The sequence below is a fragment of the Apodemus sylvaticus genome, chromosome 5, assembly GCF_947179515.1.
Source record: "Apodemus sylvaticus chromosome 5, mApoSyl1.1, whole genome shotgun sequence".
Taxonomy (NCBI): domain Eukaryota; kingdom Metazoa; phylum Chordata; class Mammalia; order Rodentia; family Muridae; genus Apodemus; species Apodemus sylvaticus.
Genome location: NC_067476.1, coordinates 102,339,038 through 102,361,256, shown reverse-complemented (window position 1 = coordinate 102,361,256; position 22,219 = coordinate 102,339,038). Strand labels below are relative to the sequence as shown.

Sequence of the window (22,219 nt, the reverse complement as noted above, 5' to 3'; positions counted from 1 at the left end):
GAGCCTTGAGTCACAGAGGCTGAATCTTTGAGTTTTATTAGGAAGGGTGTCCACTGTAGTGTAGGAGTCTGTATACCTGTGAAGGACAATTATGGATCGGGGCTCTCTGGAGAGGGGCAAAGCCACTTGAGAAGGGCTGCTGGGCTGGGGAGAAGCCCTCTGTTTCCTTCCCCTCCTATGAATTAGTGTCATTCAGCTCTGGGAACAGGCTTGTGTGGAAGCCAGCTCCTGATATACTGCACCCCTTAGTGGATGGCACCTGGTCCTGCAGGACCATGTGAACTGCCCGCCCAGCGGGGTTCCAGTCTCTTGCCGACATGCATGGTGGGGGTGCAGCCACAGGTCCACATCTGTCTGACCAGCCGGCCCACGTTGAGGGAAAAGAGCCCAGCCTCATCTCTCAGCCAGGCTGGCCAAGATGCCAATGAGATTGTCCAGCCCCAGCAAGTAGCCATCCTCACGGTTGCCCTCCTCCCAGGGCCTCCGATGATCCAGGATCTGGCCATCAGGGAGAGGTGTGGTCTTGCCAAAGTCGATGAGCCACACACCAGCCCGATGGCAATGATCATGCACGAAGAGGAGTGAGCTGCCAATCACCTGCCGACCCCCACGGCAGTCAGGCCACCCGCCTTTCCCAGAAACACCCCCCCCTCCCATTCTCAGTCTCATAAAGCACAAACTCGGACCCTAAGCCCACCCACCTCTTACCTCGTGTCTTCTAAAGAAATCAGAGATCTCCAGGGTATCCCGGATCTGCTGTAGACGGTTCAGATACCTCCTCTGGAAGAGTCAGAGTGGACAGGTTAATTTCACACCAAGGGCAGCTCTACTGACTCTGAGAAGCACCACGCATTGATTTCAACTTGCCTAGCAAATACTGTAGTAGGGAAGCCACACCCACCACGTGGCTCACATAGGAAAGGAGGGAAAACAGTTACAATACTACAAGGGAAGCTACTGCTGGGGGTAGCACAGGTGAGGACACTAGCCAAGAGGCGCCCTTGTAAACAAGAGCCCAAACCTCAGGGCTCTGGGAGCCTCCTCTCACCAGCACTTCAGCGTCTCCTTGCATGAACTCCTCAAAGACTCGAGTCACTTGCTCTCGGCTTCGCGTAGTTTTGAAATCAGTGCTGCAAGATCCATCGGCTTTCTGAAGGAGGTGGGCAAGGAGTGTCAGAGAGCAGGACCCATCTGAGGGGAGAGAGGATCATGCAAAGGGCAGTGGTGCCTCCTGGGGGCCTTAACCTCTGGGGATTAAGAGATGGCTACCAGAGGGAGATGATGATGGTTGAGGCAGATCAGGAGCACTGAAGGTGGGGCAGAAGAAAGACCGTGCAAAGCGAGGGGGGCCTGACCCACCTTGATGCCCTCGATGCGGAAGCCAAGTGTAGTGCTGGAGCTGATGCCTTCGCGCCATTGCATGTATCGTGGTTTGGTGACGGCGCGCTGCGCATGCTCCTCCTCCGTAGGTGCCTCGGGGTCCACTGCCAGCATCTTCTTATACATGTCCTTCCGCAGCTTGGGCCGTTCTCGGGCTTTGGTCAGCTCCTCTTCCAGGTAAGTCCTGTGAGGTGCAGGTAGGGGCCAGGGCATGTGAGCTTTTATCCCAGTCCTTGGTTCCCCCGACTGATTCTGCCTGACAAAGCGAAGGGACACAAACCTGACACCCATTTTGCAGTCAAGCACACAAGGCCCATCGAAGCCGTCCAGCAGGTCCTGTAACTGCAAGTAGCTTTCCCCATCCCGCTCCACTACGCCATGGAAGGCCGGTACACACCCACGCAGCACGTCGGCCATCAGCCGCACCAGGCAGTAGTGTTCAGGCTCCGAGCTGCGCTTCAGAATCAGGCCGCTGGTGCCCGCAGCTTTGAAACTCCCTGCACAGGGGCACCAGTTAGAACTGCCCACGATGTCCTGTGGCAGCAACCTCCCCCACCTGCAATGATGCTCACCTGTGTGCCCTGCTAACTGCACCCAGGAGTAGCGCTTTTTGAAAGGACTCATGACGGGGAGATTGACCATGGTACGGATCTTCTGCCAATGGCTTTTCTGAAAGCAACAAGTCCAGGCCTGCAAGTCAGCATCTCGGTCCGTCATCCCCCTAGAGCAGGAATTCAGCTCGGCCCATTCCACTACAAGCAGTTTAAGGTCTTTTATTCAAGCACGGCTACCCACTCACTCAGCTACCTACCCAAAGGAAATGTATTGCAAGCCAGTGTTTCCGGTACTGAGACAGGCAGAGAAATAGCCATTCTAGCTATTCAGATACTCTGAAAGAAGCCAGGGATTTAGCACCAGAAGGCTCAAGGGTTAAATCTAGCTCTACCATTGAGTGGGCTCTGTCAAGGTTTTTGAACTTAGTGAATAACAGAAATCACTTGATGCTGATTGTGAGATCTATCATGGGGACATCTTGAGTAAGCCAGGGATGGAACTAAAAATCTGCATATCTACATAGAAAATGCTTCTGTGTATCATTTTTCTTCATCTGTCAAATGGGGAAACAATTACGCTTTCAGCACTATTGTAACGAATGAATTGAGTTTGAATCTCCTTATCCAACTCCTGGACAGAATTGGGCCAAACTTAGATACTGGACTTGCTCACATGGGAGCTGGTTCTCTCACTTAGGAGGGCACATCAACCACAATCAACCCTTCAGACAGGATCAAGGGAGGGAGGCCAGCCTGTCAGGGCTTGTAAAAATGGCCAGAGGCTCCCTAGGACCCTCTAGATGCTTGGACCCCACACACTAGACAACAAAGCCAAAAGCCCAAGGCATCCTTGGCTGTGATCTGGATCAAGAAACCTAAGGTAAGATGAGGAAATGCGAAGTAGAAGACCCATCGTCTCAGAGAGAACCAGGTAAGTGTAGGCCTGTGGGGTGTTATCTCTTGCTTCATGGTCACTGTTCTGCCTTCACTCAACCCTGGCACTTCCACCTTCTACCCCAAACTCAGCAGTCCCGTGTCTGCTCTGACATGCGGGGCTGGCTCATGTATGTGTCTTGTCTGCAGCCTTGTCCCATTGATGCTTGTCTTCCTAGAACACAGGGACCAGCATGCTCGCCAAAGGGAAGAAAGGAGGTCGCTTAAGCAGCAGGATTCTATTGAGCACAAAGCCTTGCCTATGGAAGAGGTGGGGTTGGTGACAAGCGCTGGGAAGGGGGTGAGTGGTTGCTTTAAGTCCTGGCTTCCTTCACTTCCTAGCGCAGATCCAAGCAAGTGCCATTTCCTCCGGGAGGGAGAGAGGAGGGGAGGGAGGGAGGGGTAGCAGCTGCCCTAACACGAGGAGCCACCCCACGGTCTCCTGCCCGCCTGCTGCATCCCTTCTCATCTTCCCACGGTCATCCTTGCTCTCACTTTCCCTACAAGGCACACTAGGGCGTGATCACATGTCCAATCCCCAGGGATCTGGGGGTGTAGCCAGAAGCAGCCCACTAAAAACATGACATCTTTCAAAACTCCTTTTATAAATCTTTAAATACATACAAGGTTTGCATTTTGCTGCATAATAAATCCAAGTTTTATTATAAAACTCCCTTCCTTCCAAATCCTCAAGTAAAATTCCAGGAAGGTGATATATGTAGTGTGTGTATTTAGCAGAAGCATCCTAGACCTCTTCTCTCACATTCAACTTGAGAATCCTGATGATCTCGATGCCCGCACACAGCATGAATATGAGCTAGGATAAGTCCTACTACACAAGGAAATGAAGGCTCGCAGAAGTTAGCATCCTCATGCCCTGGTTCCAGACTCGCACTTATGATCTTGATCAGTCCGACTTCCTCACTGTGACCCAACCGTTATCTAGCAGTTTTTATATTTTGGTTCTAGGGGTCAAATGGGATACCACATGACAGATTTTACAAGGTGAAACATTTATATCTAGAGGGTATTATGAAGGTTTTAATCTCTGAGGTGGGCTTAGGGGCCTCCTTTTACTTCCTTTAATGGTGAAAAGCTTGGGTGGTTTGAAAAGCCTAAAACAAAATTTTGAGGGAGGGTGGGGCAAGAATTAACTTAACTGGGGTACATTTAGTTCTGCAGTCATCCTGGTGGGAGGACCAGCTTGGGCTGTGCGACGGAACTTCCCCATCCTTCCTTTGGGGGTTTTGTGATTTCTAAGATAGAGTTTTGTTCTGTGTGTGTTGGGGGGGGGGGGGAGGAGTAGCCCTGGCTGTCCTGGAATTAAATCTGTAGACCAGGCTGGCCTTGAACGCAGAGATTCGGAGATTTATTTGCCTCTACCTCCAGAGTGCTGGGATTAAAGGCTTGTGCTACCACACCCAACTGGGGTTTGTGATTTCAGTGAAAGGACTGAAGGCTCAACTGAGGCCTCAGAAGCCAGTTAGTTCACCGGGCCTGGTAGCACATGGCTGTAGTCCTAGATAGGTCTTTAAAAATGTATAGACTACCACTTGGTTGACTGGTTAATATATGACAACAGTATCAACTTGTCTCTGAGCTGATATGAAGCAGCCATTCCCCACTCTCCCTGCCTTGGCTTTGTGAGTCTTGTATGAACAAATAGCAGATTCTAACTGTGCAGGTAACAAAGACCTTTCCTGCCCACTGTCTCAGCACAGCCTCCTGGACAGCTCCTGACGTTTCTTATAACAATGTGTAGCTCCCTTGCCAATAACAGATCTGGTCAAACATGGATCCTGTTGATGTAAGCGCCGTAGAAGCCAACTCTCTGCCGGCTTCCCTCTAAAGAGTGGCTCCTTCTGCAAAGAACACAGTGCGCTCACAAACAAGTAACTCCAAAAGGCCTGCTGGACAGTCACTCTTGGGTTGGTGGGTGAGTGACGATTTTGGCTCATAAACAACATCCGGGAAGATATGGTCCACCCCTGCCTCAAGGAGAGACTGCTTCCACCAACCATAGCTGCCTGGACATTTGGTGCAAAGGCCAAGAAACCCGTGTCCAGGATGCTTTGATGCTGGCAAAGGAGATCCCTCTGATAATTTGTTTTCCCTCCAGATGAGTGTCCCCACAAGTAGGAGCTTGCTGTGTCCTAGCCTTAGACCTCTTCCCCGTCTAAATTCGGTCTGGAAGCCTTGTGGACATCGGCTCCGTACATCATCAGCCCAGGTAGCCTCTTCCCTACCAGACTACAGCCTTTAGTTTCCATCTTGTCCTCAGCCTCTATAACAGAGGTTCTCAATCTGTCCCTTGGAAGGGACAAACAAACCTTTCACAGGGGTCATCTGACCATCAGAAAACAGAGATTTACATTGTGGTTCACAACAGTAGCAATGAAACTATTATGGTTGGGGTGGCACATCAGGAACTGCATTAAAGGCTTGCAGCACTAGGAAGGTTGAGGATCACTGCTCTATAGAGTCAGCAATCCTGGTTGAAATTTCTGCCTGCCCAACACCCTCCCCCTGTTCCAATTGTCCTGTCAAACTAGCACTCCCTGTGGTGATGGCGGGGAGAGCAACCAATTTAAACTTACTAAATGATTTGCACTAAGGTATAAGTGACCCACGACTTCACCTTCCCATGGGCATTTGCTTTTTAAAAAGGAAGTCTGTTAACCTAAATTCTGCTCTATAATTAGTGAGAAATGATGTGTGGGGGTTCTGAGTCCGGGAGGGGACAGCATCCAGGTCTCCTTACCTAGCCTGAGTTATTGAGAGAATAAAACCAGATGAATAAGAATCAAAACTCCCTCGCTTCTGCTAGGGTCACTCCCACAAATGTCTGAGGAGACAGCCAAGGCCTTAGAGTCACAACACCTGCCCTTGGTCGCTCAGCTTTTCTGTTCCCGAAATTTTCCTTCTGTCAGAGAAAAGGCCGCTGGAGGGAGCCCAGCCGGTCCTCCACGTCCTGCTCTGAGCAGGCTGTACAGCGCCTAGGAAGTAAAGGAAAGGTCGTATGGCCCGGCTGAGGCAGACAGAGCCTTCTAGGGCCTCGGTCAGGTGTGAGATGCTGGCTGGCTGGCTGGCGGCAGCCCTACCATGCAGGCACCATCTCTCCCCAGGTGCATCCTTAACGGTCAGTGGGACCCGCTCTGCTTCCTGACCAGGGAAGCCCTCAAAGACCGGGCGAGCGGACTTGCTGTGGGGCCTGCAGCAAGGCAAAGTCCGCTCCCAGCCCTTCCACGCAGACGCAGGCAGCCTCTGTAAACAGCTCCAGGCTTATCTCCAGCTTCGGAGCTGTTTGCCTTCGGGGAGGCCCCGGCGGGATGGGGGTTGGGAAGCCTGGGAGACAACCTGGGAGTTTGGAAGGGCCCGAGAGGCCATCTGGACCTACTCCTGCAGGCTTCGGGAATGAGGCCCGCCCGGGGTGGGAGAGGAAGATGAAGATTTACGGGGCAAGGCTAGCCTGGGTTTCTCCAGGATGTCCTGACCCCTGCCGGAGCTACACACTGGACCCAGATTTAGACTGCGAGTCCTCCTCCGCACAGCCTCTCCCTGAGCACTGAGGGGGTCCTGGTGGGCGGAACAGGGAAGCGGGTGTGCCTGCGCCCCAGCCCGGGTCCTCCCAGCTCCCCGGTCGCGCCCTTCACAGGGCCCCGCCTCTCGGGTGTCAGAGATTAGGGCAGGGGAGTGGCCGATCTACCGTTCAGGTTTTTCACAGGTCCTCCCACAAGCCACGGTCTTGGGAGAGCCTCGGCGACAGTCGCCTCAGTACATAGTCTAGAGTCGCCCCAAGAGTGACCACCGTACTCGATCGTACTCTGACTTGTCAGGACGAGGGGCACAGCGGACTCGTGACCGAGCCCCCCACCCTGCACCTACACATGATGACGGGAAGTGGGGGGACGACATCCTTGCTGTGAGTCCCCCACCCCCTTTTCTCTTTTGTATTGCAAGTCTCTGAGTCACAGTGCCACTTCGAGTCGTTACACTGCCTCCCTCGCTCGGTCCAATCCTAGTGTGCAGGGATGCCGGGTTGCAGAAGGCCCAGGCCACACCTCAGCGCTCTTCTCAAGCTCTAGGCAACCCCGGCGCGCGTCTTACTCTCGAAGTTGCCAGGACCAGGCCTTCTGGACAGAGCGGGTCATTCCCGGTCTTTCTCTCTTTCCACTCAAGGAACGCTTGCGTAAAATGCATCTAGAGCAACGCTGCACAGTCCACAGGCAGGCATTTAGTTATCTGGCCATGGTTAAAACAAGGGAGATTACTGAAACAGGAGGATCGCAGGAGCAAGGCCCGAACAGGCTGTAGACTGTGTTTCACTGTAACTAGGCAATTCAGTGTCAAGAAAGGAGGGCGGGCGAGGATGCGGCTCAGTGGTGTTTGTGCTTGCATACCGTGTCTGAGGCCCTGAGTTCAACCTCCAGCCAAGGAGGGCCATACCACGAATAATGACTTCTCCTCACACTGGCCGGTGGCATCTGACGGTTAAATTGGCCTAGGAACATTCACACTACTACAGACAGATGCCTGCAAGCTCCTGTCAGCCTCAGTTTACCTTGCCCACGACACTTAGGAGCAGTAGCGCAGGGCGCAGCAGGTGGATCTCGGCTCCGCTCGTTTCGAGCCCCGCGCCCCTCCCTTCCCGCGTCCACGCCTCGTGCGCGCACGGGGAGCAGACGGCAGCGGCTCCGGAGCAGAGCCAGGAGCTCCGCTCCACTCCCACTCAGGAGAGGGAAACCGTGGCAACGGCGGGGGTGGGGCCGCGGCACCGAGAGGGGGAGGAGAGGGAAAAGCTCACGCGCCCCTTTCTCTCTCAGGGCTCCCGGGGCAAGGCTACCCCGCTCTGACCTCTCCAGCCCTACCTGACAGTTACCCAGGGACGCCCGCCGACCGGCCGGCTCCCGCTCCGTGGGTCGCGTCCTCCTCAACCTCCTTTAGACGCCCAAGCGCTCAGCTACCACCGCCTGCCTAGCCCCCGAAAAAGAACCAAGGCGAGAGGTCGTCCTGGGGTCCCCCTCCGTCCCCACATCCCCTGGCCCGCGCGTGGGCTCTCGGCGGGGGACGCAAGCCGGTCGGAGCAGAGCTGGGAGCGGAGTCCCCGGCGCGCAGCCCCCGCTGGCCCCGCCCCCGCGGCCCGTACCTGCACCACGTCCTCGCTGGTTTCCAGCTGCACGTTGCCGCGGCTCCGGCTCTCGCTGTCGCTCAGCAGATCGTCCTCCGAGTCCTCGAGCAGCGACGAGGAGCCGGTGGAGGAGAGGGACGAGGTGGAGAGGCGGCGTGGCTGCTGCAGGTGCGACCCCGCGGCTGGGAGCCAGTTCCCCTCCCGGTCCGGGGGCCCGGGGCTGGCCGGGGCCACATCCTCCTCGCTTGTCACAGTGAGCTGCGGGATCACCGGGGCAGGGGCAGCACGCGGGAGCCCGTTGGGCACTTGTCCCCCACGCCGCTTGGCCCCGCGGGCCCGGGGCTCCCCTGCGGCGGCTGCGGCCGCGACTGCGGCGCAGCGCGCCTCGAAGAGCAGGCGCAGCTCCCCGACGCTCCGGCGCGGAGCCCGCTCCAGCCCGGGGCTGCAGGGCCCCGCGCCCCGTGGCCGTGCCATGCCCGTCGGGCGCCCGGGCAGGGTCATCTCCCGAGACCAGAGCCGCAGCCTAGCCCACCAGCCCGCGGCGCGGCGGGGACTGGAGACGCTCAGCGCCCCGGGCTTGGGACTGCCCCGGGGCGGAGCCTCGGCAACGCCCGCCCGGCCCCGCCCTGGCCGCGCCCCCCGCCCACTCCTTTCACTTTCTGAGAAAGCGCGGGCCTCCCGGGGCCCTCGGAGCTGCAGGAGGCTTGCAGTGTCCCGAGTGTCACATGGAAGACCCAGGTCGGGCCCCTGCCTTTTCTCTCGATCTGCCCTCAAGGAGGCTGGAGGGACGTGCCCCGCCCCTGAGCCCTGTGCTCTCCCGCGGCTTTTGAGGGATTCCTTCAGTGGGAACCGGAGGTCTTGACCTGCACAGGAAGAAGCTGCGCCCGTTCCTTCACTCGCTTCCTTGGGCTCTTTTCCGTGTTCCAACCTTCCTGGTCAAAGTCTTTGAGTCTCTGGGGCTTTTCTCTGGCCTGGGCTCCTTAATCCGGAGTTCAAGGCCGTCAGCCACCCAAGGAAGCCACACCCCAAGGCGTGCGCTCAAGTAGAGTCTGTGGCCAGGGTCGAACTGAGACTGCTCCCCACCCCCACCCCTCGAAGCTCTCTACTTCCCAGCGGGCAAAGAACAAGGTCAAGAGGCGGAGCCTGACTCCAAGTACCGCTGCCAGTCCTGGCCTGCATTTCCACCGCCCCTCTCCAGCCCCCCACGAGCTGGAGGTGCAGTTTCTTCTCCTCCCCCTCCCGCCCCTTCCTTTGGAGCTTTGTGGCTTCAAAAAGTCCTTTCGCCTCTCTGAACTGCGTACTCTCCTTCGTAGTGGAGCTGTCAACTCTACAAGGTTGCTGTGAGAGTAAAATTTTACAGATTGGTGTTGAGTGGTAGAGCACTTCTTGCCTAGTATGTGACAAGTGCTGGACTCATATGCCCAGCATGGAAGGAAGAAACATGGCTTGATGCTCGAAAACGCGAGTGCTTTTTAGTGTTGTAATAGACAGCCAGTGACTCAGGCCACCATATCTTGGATGGAAATGTAGGCTCACTCCTTCGATCCATTTCTCTGTCTGTAAACAGAAGAAAATCTTCTGTGGCCTAGAGTTGTTGTTGCACATTGAAAAGAGAACACCGATGCAGAAGTTCAGACTCTGCAAATCCTTGTCGTCTCTGAATGGATCTGCGGTGGCTGCTTGCTAGTGCTCAGCTGAACTGCAAGGCTGCTGTGAGCAAAGCCAGAATTTCCTGCCTTCCCCTAAAACGACTGAGGGCCCTGTCATTGAACACCTCAAGCCTGGGATTGTTGGGGCAGGCCCAGGATTATGTATGCGACTTGCCTTTTCTCTCTTCAGCCAGAATTTAAGATGGTCCAGGAGAAGTGAGTGTTGAGAGGGAGAAGGAGAACTTTGGCAGAGAGAGGACCCCTAGGAGAGTGAAGGCAGGAGGAGGTGTAAGCATGTGTCCAGGGCTGTGGCTGCTTGTAGCCACGGGATCTCCAACTACACGCCAGAGTAACGGGGAGCCTGTGACAGCCCAGGTCACCACAGGGCCTGCAGCTGCTGCTCAGCTTTCCTATGTATTTTGGGAAAAAAAAAAAAAAGGAGGAGGAGGTGTGTAGAAGGAATGAAAGCAAAAGAGAAAGAAAATCACATGAGTTTGAACCCCTGCCTCCTCCCTGGAGAAGTCAAGAAACAGCATGGGCACATGGAAACGGACACATTTTCTGGGGCAGAGGTGTGTGTGTGTGTCTGAATGTTTGAGCCCAGAGCTATGCCAGCCTGTATCCAGGAATTCAGAGGAGCTGTCCTCAGAGGGTAGAATGGGACCTGACAGAGGAAAATAGGAAGAAGGAGGAGGGAGCACGTTACTGGTACCTGTGTGCCAGGCAGTGTGGGCAGTGCTGGACCAGTAGGCTGAAGGTCTAGCCTCGCTGCTGAGAGAAAACCCAGAACAATTCTTTTTCTTCTTGTATCATGTACTCGCCCAAGTTTAGGTCTACCAGAGCAGGAACCAAAGAGTGTTGCTGTGGGCAATGGTGAATGCCTGCGCTACCTCCTTAGGACTCTGTTAGGCAGAAGGAGGACCAGGGATTCAAGCCATCCATCCATAGTTATGAGCTGGCTAGCCTGGGCTACATGAAACCATTTCTCAACAATAACAACAGTATGCGCTGTCTGGGTGGATTTTGTTGAGTGGATAAAGACAGCAGGGGATGTGTGAACTGAGGGCAAGGGCCTCTAGTGCATCCCACCCCACACCTATATTACCAAAGAAAAGAGGGAAGGGACTCAGCGGAATGCTGGTTAGGGTACTTCTCAAAGCCACAGCTAGGGAGGCTAGGCCCCTGATTTCTATCACTGTGTATTATGTTAAATTTTTCCCTTCCTCCCTACTTCCCCTTCCTCAAATTCTTTTTTTTTTTTTTAGACTTAATTCATTTATTTGTCTTGTATAAAAACCCCCATGTGGTAGCCACAGCTGGAGCCTGGGTCCTCGGAACAGAGACTCTGGTGTGGGTTTTCACAAGATGATCAGTGAACTCCTGATAAGGAGACTTGGTGAACACAGTCTCTTTCCAGAGGTCGGGGGTCGGGTAGCTGTAGGTCTTGGAGATGGCATCAAAGGTGGCATTGGCAAAGTTTCCCAAGGTGGCAGTGCAGCCCCTGGCTGATGTGTAGCAGTCGTCTATACCAGCCATCATCAGGAGCTTCTTGGGCAGAGGAGCAGAGACAATGCCAGTGCCTCTGGGGGCAGGGATGAGACGCACCAGCACAGAGCCACAGCGGCCTGTCACCTTGCACGGAACAGTGTGGGGCTGGCCAATCTTGTTTCCCCACTAATCTTTCCGCACAGGGACGATGGAGAGCTTGGCCAAGATGATGGCCCCTGGAATGGCAGTGGTGACCTCCTTGGAGCATTTAACACCAACTTAACCATTTAACACCAACGTAACCATTTAACACCAACGTAACCATTTAAGACCAACGTAACCATTGTAGTCCCCAATAGCGACAAATGCCTTGAACCTGGTCCTCTGGCCAGCCCGAGTCTGCTTCTACACTGGCATGATTTTCAGAACCTCATCCTTTAGGGATGTGCCCAGGAAAAAGTCAATGATCTCAGACTCCTTAATGGGCAGGGAGAACAGGTAGATCTCCTCCTGGGACTTGATCTTCATGTCCTTAACCAGGCGGCCCAGCTTGGTGACAGAGATCCACTCCTTGTCTTCAGCTTACCCTCCACGAGCCCTGTGGCGTCAACCACGGCTCCTGCCCCTAAGACTGTTCCTCCAGGAAGCGCGAGGCCCCCTGGGTCCTCTGGGCCTGAAGAAGAAATAGAGCCCTTCCTCAAATTCTTGATTTAAAAAAAAAAAAAATCTCATTCTGGTGTCAGACTGTCCTGAAACTTACTGTGTACACTGAACTCAGAGATCTCAGAGTTGAACACAAACTCAGAGAGATCTGCCTGTCTCTGCCTCCCAAGAAGTGGGTTAAAGGGTGACCCTTCATACCCAGCTTGAACTAACTCACTATGTAGTTTATCTTGTCCTCAAACTCTGAGCAATCCTCCTGCCTGAGCCTCCAAGGTGCTGGGATTAAGGGGCATGCACCACCGCGATAGGCTTTGTTCATTAAGGAACTTCTAGTTCTTTATACAGTCAAGCAGGAGTCTGTTTCCACCTGCCTCAGGCAGAAAACCGAGGGAACATACTGAGGCAAGGCCTGGATAGGTCATGATAAACTAATAGTAAGCTTCAGATGTAAGCTATCATGCCCAGCCTCCTCCCCTTTTTGTTGCTTGAGTAGAAGGGATGTGAAGGAAATCAGTTTATGGAGTCGGTGATGGGTGTGGCCTCCTGTGAGCTGAGAAAGAAAAGGGCTGGAAGGGAGCCCGGGACGTAGAGCTGGGCATAGAAGGGAGCCCGGGACGTAGAGCTGGGCATAGAAGGGAGCCCGGGACGTAGAGCTGGGCATAGAAGGGAGCCCGGGACGTAGAGCTGGGCATAGAAGGGAGCCCGGGACGTAGAGCTGGGCATAGAAGGGAGCAGGGGACGTAGAGCTGGGCATAGAAGGGAGCACGGGACGTAGAGCTGGGCATAGAAGGGAGCACGGGACGTAGAGCTGGGCATAGAAGGGAGCCCGGGACGTAGAGCTGGGCATAGAAGGGAGCCCGGGACGTAGAGCTGGGCATAGAAGGGAGCACGGGACGTAGAGCTGGGCATAGAAGGGAGCACGGGACGTAGAGCTGGGCATAGAAGGGAGCACGGGACGTAGAGCTGGGCATAGAAGGGAGCCCGGGACGTAGAGCTGGGCATAGAAGGGAGCCCGGGACGTAGAGCTGGGCATAGAAGGGAGCCCGGGACGTAGAGCTGGGCATAGAAGGGAGCCCGGGACGTAGAGCTGGGCATAGAAGGGAGCAGGGGACGTAGAGCTGGGCATAGAAGGGAGCACGGGACGTAGAGCTGGGCATAGAAGGGAGCACGGGACGTAGAGCTGGGCATAGAAGGGAGCACGGGACGTAGAGCTGGGCATAGAAGGGAGCACGGGACACAGAGCTGGGCATAGGAGGGAGCCCGGGACGTAGAGCTGGGCATAGGAGGGAGCCCGGGACGTAGAGCTGGGCATAGGAGGGAGCCCGGGACGTAGAGCTGGGCATAGGAGGGAGCCCGGGACGTAGAGCTGGGCATAGGAGGGAGCCCGGGACGTAGAGCTGGGCATAGGAGGGAGCCCGGGACGTAGAGCTGGGCATAGGAGGGAGCCCGGGACGTAGAGCTGGGCATAGGAGGGAGCCCGGGACGTAGAGCTGGGCATAGGAGGGAGCCCGGGACGTAGAGCTGGGCATGGGAGGGAGCCCGGGACGTAGAGCTGGGCATGGGAGGGAGCCCGGGACGTAGAGCTGGGCATGGAAGACGTAGAGCGGGGCATAGAAGGTTTTGGGATCAAGGTTTTGGGGGTCCTTGAGGGATTGCTCTGAGCTAGGCCACCAGAGTCTTTCTGCATTGGCCACAGACCAGCTTGCTGTTATTGGCAACATAGTCTCTTCTTTTCTTCTTTTCTTTTGCTTTCTTTTCTTTTCTTTTTTTGAGACAGAGTCTAGATATGTGGCCCGGGCTGACTTTCACCTGGCAATCCTGACTCAGCCTCCTGAGTGCTGGGAACACAAGCATGTGCCACCACCCGCAGCTTTCAGCCTGTTTTTTCGAGGCATCTCATGGGATAGTCCTCCTATACCTTCAAATGCTAAGGTGCCTGAGTCCTCTCCCTGTTGCTTAGTCATCTAGACTCTATGTGTGAGGACTGTGTCTCTCCTGGAGGGTGACAGCCATGGGACAAAAATATAGAGGAAAGGCCTGGAAATGAAATGCGCAAAGCGAGGGGTGTGGTGCTCAATTTCTTTCTATCCTCTGCCTCCACTCCAGGTGCTGAAGCAAAATTACTGCTCACTACCCCCACATCTATCTGGTCCTGAGCCGTTTCTAAAAGCTTCTTTAAATTAACAAAACAAAACAAAAAACAAACAAAAACCTTTATGTTGTGTGTATTGGTCTTCAGCCTGCATGCCTATCTGTGTACCACATGGAAATACCCCTGTTCACAGAGGCCAGAAGAGGGCATCAAATCCACTGGGACTGGAGTTATGGATAGTTGTGAGCTGCCATGTGGGTGCCGGGCATCACACCTATGTCCTCTGTCAGAGGACTCTCACTGCTGAGCCACCGCCCCAGCTCCTCTCAAGCTCTGTAAGACAAACAGGGAGAAAGGGCAGGAAAGCGTGTACTCCTGAATGAGGGGCTCGTTATTCTGAGACACCAGGCCCTCCTCCGTGGAACTAGCTCAGTGTCGGAGGGGAGGGGTTAGGATATCATTTTCCTCTAGTGGAATTAGTACAGACTTTCATTCTAGTGGCACAGGCCCTAGGGAGCTCAGGACTTCTGAGAGATGTGCTGAACATGAGACTCCAGGGTTTTGTGGGAATACCTTGACTCACTCACCGAGCAAACGCCTATTTATTGAGTAGTTGCAGTGAACCACACATTGTGCTAGATGCAGAGGATATAAGAACAAATGGCTCTGTTCCTGGGTGATTATCTCACATTTTTATGGAAGAAAGCCACCTAAGAGCCATCTGAAAAAAATAACCCTAAGATGGATGGCTCCCTTCACTGCTCGCAGTGGGTTCTCGGGGACGATGAACCTTGGTCTCTCAGTTTCTTTATCTATTTCGAACATACTCAAGTGGTCACTCTGATGTTTGGCTCTGCCCAGGGGCATTCTAGAAAGAGGACTGCTGGGAACACAGACCCAACCTCAGTTGTAGGGTGGGGAAGGGCAGTCCTTTTGGAAGGGGAAACTTAGGGGGTGTCTTCCTTGGCATTCCAACCTCTGACACTTCTCAGCTCTGGGTTTCTTCTCTAGCAATTTGCCCCATACCGATAGCTTAGTCTTTGCGACAATGTTCTGGAATAGCCATAATGATATCAGGGCTGACCTTTCATAATGTCACTCTTGTCTAAAACAAAATTTGTCACTGCCTGTATATGTGCTGTTACAGTAGTCTCTCCTGATCCAAGGTTTGCTGTTCCTCAAGCAGCCAGTGTTCCTACTAGTCTCTTGAGGACAGGGGACTGTAGGGCCTTTTGTAGTGACCAGCGGCTTGGAGATGATGACCTCCTGGAGGCCCTTTGGTCAGGGACTCCAGAGTGTGAAACAAGGCTGCTCAAGCCCCGCCCATGCATGCTAGTGATATGCTGAGTTGGCCTGGAATAAGTGCTCACTAGGAAACTTCCCTGCATTGCCCAGTGAAAGAGTAGGAAACATGGCTCTCAACTAAAACCCAGGGGACCTGAGGACGAGTACACAGAACATCAGAAACAGGAACCTTGTAAAGTTGCCAAGGACCCTCTTGGCCCAGGGTCCCAGAGGCTAGGGTCCATTGAAGGTTTGGGCCACTGAGTCACCTGGTGCAGTTTCAAGACCTCACCTCCCTTAAGCCAGGGGTGTCTCAAGCTTGGGGGGGGGGGAGGGACACATCGCGTACGTGTAAGCGCTCACTCAGCGGTGCTCTCCAACGCGCAGCGGATCCACCCTTCCCCGCCCTTCTGCAGCTACTTTCTAGAATCCAACAGACAGGAAGCCTGGGCTTTTGAGGCTGAGGGAGCCCTGGGCAGGGCATTCCCCAGTCCTTCCAGCTGTGCATGTGGCTTGCACTGCTTGGGATCAGAAAGCCTAGGCCTGACTGCTTCATCAAGGATGTCGAATTGATCCTTCCCCTCCTTTCTTCATTTAGCAGCAGTAAGGTAAGCTGCCTGGATAGGGGTGAGTTCCCAACTCCACTGTTTAACTAAGTGCTGCACTAGGGGAAGCTGAAAGGGCACCCACAGTATAGGATGGTCCCAGGAGGGTTCCCTCAGGTGACTTTCAGCTAGGTGGTGAAGGGTGAAGAGGGACGTTGATAGAAACTTTTTTGACAGGGCTTCGATGTAGTTATGGGAAGAGCCGAAAGTTTGTTGAAATTCTATTTTTCTGGCTTGAGTTCCAATACTATTGGTAGTTTATGGATGGTGGTGTATGTTGGAAGGCCAGAGGTAATGACAAAGGAGGGGAGTGAGGCCCCCCGGAAGGAAGATTCCCCAAACCAGACTGTGTAGTTGAAGCCAACAACCTTGACCTTGATTTTTTTTTCCCACTCCTCCTTAAAGACTGTTGGGATTGCAGGCATTTGCTGATGGAGAATGCATCTAGAGCCTTGTGAATGCCTAGCCAACTGCAATTTGCAGCTGTTTTGGTGGTTAGAGGCACTGGCTACCATGCCTAACTCATTATCAATTTAAAAGATGGGGTACTGTGTCAGAGAGACATGGGCTGTCCCTAGGGTTTAAGTGGCAGTGCTAGGAGATAAGCCAAGTGCTGCCTCTGGCCCTTGGCTATGTTAGGTGCAAAGCAGGCTGGAGTTCCTAGATGTGCCTGTACTCCAATAGCTGGGTATTATACCTCAGGCCAAGAAACTGCAAAGTTTCACCCACCGGGCAGAGGGGTAGGTTTAAAGCAGCCTTATAGCTACAGTGGACCTTTTACTAATGCCACTTCTTGTAGCTACAAAGAAAACCCATGTCAGTCTTTGGTCTTTGCAATCCTGCCCAAAACATTTTCAGCTGAGTTGGTGGCTTTCTGGCCCGTTAAGAGCTCTTGGGCCATTCAATGAACAGTCTCCTCTGTTGACCATCTTTCCCCTTCTCTTTTCCATTGTTATTTGACGTGCAAGTGGCTGTCCCATAGCAACTGGACACTGAAAACTAAGTGGCTTGGTTGTTACCTCACTCTCTGCTTTAAACAGCTCTCTACACCCAACTGTCGGAAGGAAGCAGTGAGTGGTAACAAGTTTGATGTGCTTGTAGGTCCTACCTTATCACACCAGGCAGCCTTGCACTGGCTTTTTACCATCTCTGTAAAGGACGACTGTAGTTCTTTGCTGCTTAGCCAACCCATGTAATGAAGTATGACACAGCTTCAGCATTGTGGGGAGCCTCATAGGTCTTACATGTGTAGAGCAGGATTGCAGGAAGTCAGCTAGACTCAGTCCCTGGATTCCTGCTCCACACATGGTGGGCAAAAGAACTGTGCCTGGGTCATGAGAAAGCTCTTAGGGCCAGGTTCTCACTAAGGTCAGGCAGCACATTAGGCATATATACTTGCTCAGTTAAATCATACTGGAACTCACGCTGGGTCAGGGAACTACCATCATGAGGATCTTGATTAAAGGTTGAAGACAGCCAGTTTTAGTCTGGAGATTAAGAACCTAAAGTGGGGTCAGGCAAAGGAGAAGTTCTTGGGGACTTTTTAAGGGTGCCACTCAAGATGCAAGCTTTGGACCAAATCTGATCCCTTGTTAAAATGCCATCGAGTTTATTTACAAATATATTTACAGATTGAGTGACAAGTCTTTACAGAAAAATAACAAAAGCAGACTTTCTTTGTCCCTGTCAGAAACAGACAGACAACAGATGTACAGACAGCATGAGCTAGGCATACGGACACTGACTTTTACTTCCCAGAACTGAAGAAGGGTAGAAAACAGCCTTGGGTGCTATGCCCTTCAACACTGAAGTGACGCTGGGGTGATGGAGGGGCCGCTGAGGGCATTCACCAGCAGAACTGTGACCCACCAGGAACCCAGCTGGTGGGGCAAAGCTAACGTCCCATGACTGGCTGAGATCTTGGCTCAGAGGTCCTACCTCAGCTGAGGTTGCAGGTAGATGCTGACTGTTGACTGGAATCAGCAGAGGCAGGCCAGTTGCCAGGTTAACTTTCAATCTTCTTTGGTGGGCTTTTCTCCCTGCCCCGAGCTTTGGCATCTCAGGATGAGGGTGTCAGCAGATGCAGATGGGGAGTGGCAAAGGGGCTACAGTGTGTGGTATTTTTAATAAAAATTTTATTACATAGCCATAATGTCATTGACACTTGTCCAAATCCAAATAATATTAGATACAGACCTACATGTGGGTCAGGATGACCCCACAGATTATATGGATTCTATGATTTTATGCTTTTTAAACAAGAAGGAAAAAAGTCCAAGTCTGACATGATAGGAGAGGTCCCAGCAGCTCCAGGACTCTGCTAGAGTGTGGTGGCGTTCAGCCTGTGATTCCCCTTTTACAAAACAGTCTACAAAGAGACTCTGGTCAGTGGACTCTTCAAGTCTGTACAGTTGTAGCGAGTCCATCACCCCTCCTCTGCCCAACTCTGTGCCACGGCTACAACACAGCCGGGGCACAGGCCGCATTTCCCAGTTCTACAGTCACAATACTTCTTTAAAACCATCCGTTGCTGCTTTTTAAAAAAAATGTAAACTAAGGTAAAGCAACACGGAGGCTTTACTCAATCAGAAGAGCTATATGTCCACCTTTGTTTAAATACTACTTAATTCCATGATTTCCCATCATCTATTCCTTATACAAAAGTCAGTGAAGTACGGAGCAGACAGAGCTCGATTCCTCTCACTGTGGAGATCGCTGGCTCTCGGCTGCTTCTTTAGCTCACTGCCTGCTGGATAGCATCAGCTGTACTTTGTTTGAAAAAATTCGCTAAATGCCACTTTTATTTACAGTTGGAGCTTTACACCTGAGAATGATTATCAAGCAGTCAGCTTATTTCTTTTCAAACATCTCACAACAACACACACACCTCTTTGCTGGCTTCACCCTAGCTGCACAGTATATATATGCTCACCACATATATATGAGCACAGGCAGACACACACGGGCACACACACACATCACTGCACATGCTGGTAACATTTGCAACCTACATCTTTTTGTTTGCTCTCCACATTCATGTTGAATTATTTCTTAAAAAACAGAACAAAATGTTATTCTTGCAAAACATCAGTCACTAGGAAGAGATAGGAGCAGTGGGTGGGGACAAGATGTGCTACGTTCAGTCAAGAAGCTACCGCTGTGCCTGTGCAATGAGCGAGACTCTTTGGCTGCCCTCCCTGGGCCCTGCCATGAGCTTCCTGCCCACGTGCCAGGACACAGCCTATGGGGCAGAGGGGGTTTCCTGTGGGGTGGGGCAGCGCTAGGGTAGAGGAGGGAAGTCACACAGCTACAGCAGTCAGGCCTGTTTAGTAAGAAGAATCACATTTAATCAGTTTCTTTCTTGCAGTTTCAGATGCTCAAGTACAGCTCAAAAAAATCTGAAACAGCTATAGACCCATGACAGACTGATACAAAGAGTACTGCATTTTAAAAAATGATAAAAAATACACACACACACATACACACACACACACATACACACACACACTCACACACACTCAAATTAGGCCCCCTCCCTCCCCATAAATGTACATTTTTTGGAAACTAAACTGGTTTTGAAAATCCCTCTTCCATGGATACAGGAAGAAGAGACGGATGAGAGGGAAGAGGATGGGTGGCAGCTGCCCAGTCCCACCCACTCTCTGCAAGGGTTAGGTGCCAAATGTCCGATGGTCGGGCCCAAGGCAGCCTGCAGAGGACACTGGCGTGCTGCCGGTACTGCCACGAGGGGCTCTAGCAAGAGCCCCAGCTCGATGGTAATACTGAGTGTGCAGAGTGGCCAAACTGTGCTAATTACAAACCAGAGCAGGTGGGGAGGGCAAACACAAACCTAAAGACATGAAAGAAGCCCCAACCAACCCAGATCCACCTTGGGTGGGGCCTGGGGTTTCTGGGAGATGGTACAGACAAGAAAGGTCTATACAGCAAATGGTTTATATTACAGTGACTGGCAGTTTAGAGTCTCTTCCCAGTTCCACTGCTGCTCCAGCCCAAAGAGGGCAAATCAGAGGAAAGAGGAAAGGCAGGACGATGACGGGGCATGCAGGGTTGGAAGCAGCAGGCTGGAAGTGCTCAAATAAGCCCCCGTCGTTTTTTGTAGTCTTCTAAGTTCAGAGATCTCCTTGGAGCTCCGTCCTTGGCTGGTGGGGCTTTGGAGGTGATGGCCAAAGCTTTTGACTCTGGGAATGAACAAATTGGCAAACTAAGAACCTGTACAGATTTTCTGAATCTGGCTTCATTTCTTCAGGAAGCCGTATTGACTGGAGCCTGCTCTTTTTAAGACTGACCTGTGGCCTATTTGATCTTGGCTCTATGGATCACAGTGAAGCAGGGACCCCTCCCCTCCAACCAAGACTCCAAGCTGAGAGATTCACAGCTTGTGAGCCTTAGGGCCCCTCCCTCTGAGCCCCAACACGCGCGCACACACACACACACATACCTGAGCTTGGAACCTGTAAGTCAATCTTCACATCAAAGTCATGTACTTTGAACAAGTCTTCTGAGAGGTCACTGGCTGATTTAGAATTCAAATCTTTATCCTTTCCTTGACCCTGCAATGGGACAAAAAAAAACAAAACATAAGACATAAATGCAAGGGGCTGGAGGATGACTCAGTAGTTAAGAGCACTTTCAGAGGACCTGAATTCAGTTCCTAGCATCCACATGATGGTTCACAACCATTCATAATTCCAGTTCCAGGGATCAGAAACCTTCTTCAGACTTCCCAGGACATCAAGTACATCATGTGGTGAATTACATAAATGCAGTCAAAACATTATTACACATAACATAAATAAAATGCAAATATTCTTCAAGAAACAGTAGCCACTAATGGTCAAAGGTTTCACTAAAGATCATGTGACTTTCATAATGAGCCCCTGCCTTTTTTGATGTACACACATGTGTGCAACATACATGCGGAGGTCACACAATGACCTTGGGTGTGAGCCTCAGAGAAGCTACTTATTTCCTTTCAGACAGGATGTCTCATTGGCCTTGAGCTCACCAAGAGGCTAGGCTAGCTGCCCAGGAGTCGTTTGCCTCTTCAGCACTGTAATCACAGACGGAGGTCACATGCTAGCCATTAATTTTCAAGATAGGGTTTCTAGGTGTGGCTGGCTGTCATAGAGCCTCTGTAGAGAGGTGCCTGCCTCTGCCCCCACCCCAATGCCGGGGCGCTGTGCCTGTTACTGCACCCAGCTAAGCTAGGCATTTTTACACAGGTTTTGGAGCTCAGACTCGTCTTCATCCCTAGCTGATGTTAGGGAAAATTTACTCACGGAGCCATCTCCCTAGCCTCCCACCTCCTTGATTGACACTTTCTAAAAACAAACACACAGACACATATTTTAGGTTTGTGGCTTTTTTTTTTTTTTTTTTTTTTTTGGTTTTTCAAGACAGGGTTTCTCTGTGTAGTGTGTAGCCTGTAGACCAGGCTGGCCTCGAACTCAGAAATCTGCCTACCTCTGCCTCCCAAATGCTGGGATTAAAGGCCTGCGCCACCACCGCCCAGCTCATATTTTAGTTTTTAATTAAAATAAAAACCTGTGTGGTCCTTGTGGGTGAGACTCAGTGCCCTGAGCTTGCCAGGCTCACCATCTCCAGCTAAGCTCTAACAATCTCCAACTCTAAGGCCCTTTTCAGAGACCAGGAGAGGCCATGGATAAAGAAGCCTTCTTTCCTGGAGCCTTTGTAGGCTTCAGGGCAAACAGGAAAAGGAAAACCCGTCTAGGGCATGAGCTGTGAGATTGGGTTTAAGATGACGCCCCTTCTGAGCTGAGATTTTGAGGCACTCATGGATCAGTGCAGGAAACATCTGAGCTTTTCAACACTAGGCTTCACCCACTGCTGAGTGAGGCACTATGGGCACGAGCCACATCCCAACTTCCCAGTTCCAGGTTGTGCTGGGCACGCTGCGGTAGGCCAGCACTCTACTGAGCCACACTCCCAGGATTTTATGTAACTCAGGCTAGCCTCCAAACTTGAACTTTTAATAATTGTTTCATCATATCTGGAGTACTGAGGCAGCACAAGCAGGGGGTCTCTGCAAGTCCAAGCCCAGCCAAGGGCACATAGGAAGACTGTTCAGGAGATAGCAAAACAAAACAAAGAAACAAAAACCAACACGAGCCTCTTCCAGATTACCATTTTTTTGTTGTTGCTTTTGTTTTTGTTGGATTTGGTTTTTTCAAGACAGAGTTTCTCTGTATAGTCCTGGCTGTCCTGGAACTCACTCTGTAGACCAGGCTGGCCTCAAACTCAGAAATCTGCCTGCCTCTGCCTCCGAGAGTGCTGGGATTACAGGCGTGCACCACCACCACCTGGCTCGGATTACCATTTTTGCTTTTGCTGTTACAACTGTCTCATCCTTACCTGTTAATGGTTCATAGGTCACACAGTTTTCTATATGACAAAACATGCTG

General features: G+C 52.3%; 2 protein-coding genes and 1 non-coding gene across 3 annotated transcripts in view; 1 reads left to right on the top strand and 2 right to left on the bottom strand.

Annotated features, from left to right (window-relative positions):
• Positions 1 to 10: 10 nt before the first annotated feature.
• On the bottom strand, positions 11 to 9,060 carry Itpka (inositol-trisphosphate 3-kinase A). The gene is made up of 7 exons (XM_052183286.1): positions 8,014 to 9,060; positions 1,953 to 2,049; positions 1,661 to 1,877; positions 1,360 to 1,564; positions 1,049 to 1,150; positions 709 to 780; positions 11 to 597 (listed from the first exon to the last, which is right to left on the bottom strand). The coding sequence occupies exons 1-7, from the start codon at positions 8,494 to 8,496 to the stop codon at positions 394 to 396; spliced, it is 1,380 nt and encodes a 459-aa protein (XP_052039246.1). The 5' UTR covers positions 8,497 to 9,060; the 3' UTR covers positions 11 to 393.
• An 874-nt stretch (positions 9,061 to 9,934) lies between these two features.
• On the top strand, positions 9,935 to 10,062 carry LOC127686522 (small nucleolar RNA SNORA44). The gene has a single exon (XR_007978145.1). It is a non-coding gene; the product is annotated as a small nucleolar RNA SNORA44 (small nucleolar RNA).
• A 7,301-nt stretch (positions 10,063 to 17,363) lies between these two features.
• Positions 17,364 to 22,219, bottom strand: part of Rtf1 (RTF1 homolog, Paf1/RNA polymerase II complex component) — a 62,113-nt gene continuing 57,257 nt past the window's right edge. Inside the window, exons 17-18 of the mRNA XM_052183285.1 lie at positions 20,236 to 20,347; positions 17,364 to 19,975 (exon numbers count right to left, since the gene is read on the bottom strand). Coding sequence (XP_052039245.1) covers positions 19,869 to 19,975; positions 20,236 to 20,347 — 219 coding nt within the window. The 3' untranslated portion in view covers positions 17,364 to 19,868. The remainder of the gene's footprint in view (positions 19,976 to 20,235; positions 20,348 to 22,219) is intronic.

What these genes read in the sequence shown, in the direction of transcription:
- Itpka (XM_052183286.1), bottom strand. Translation starts at nt 8,496, where the DNA reads ATGACCCTGCCCGGGCGCCCGACGGGCATGGCACGGCCACGGGGCGCG. An exon ending in GCAGTTAGCAGGGCACACAG is followed by an intron (nt 1,878 to 1,952) that starts GTGAGCATCATT and finishes GCCCCTGTGCAG; the next exon opens with GGAGTTTCAAAGCTGCGGGC. An exon ending in GACTGCAAAATGGGTGTCAG is followed by an intron (nt 1,565 to 1,660) that starts GTTTGTGTCCCT and finishes TGCACCTCACAG; the next exon opens with GACTTACCTGGAAGAGGAGC.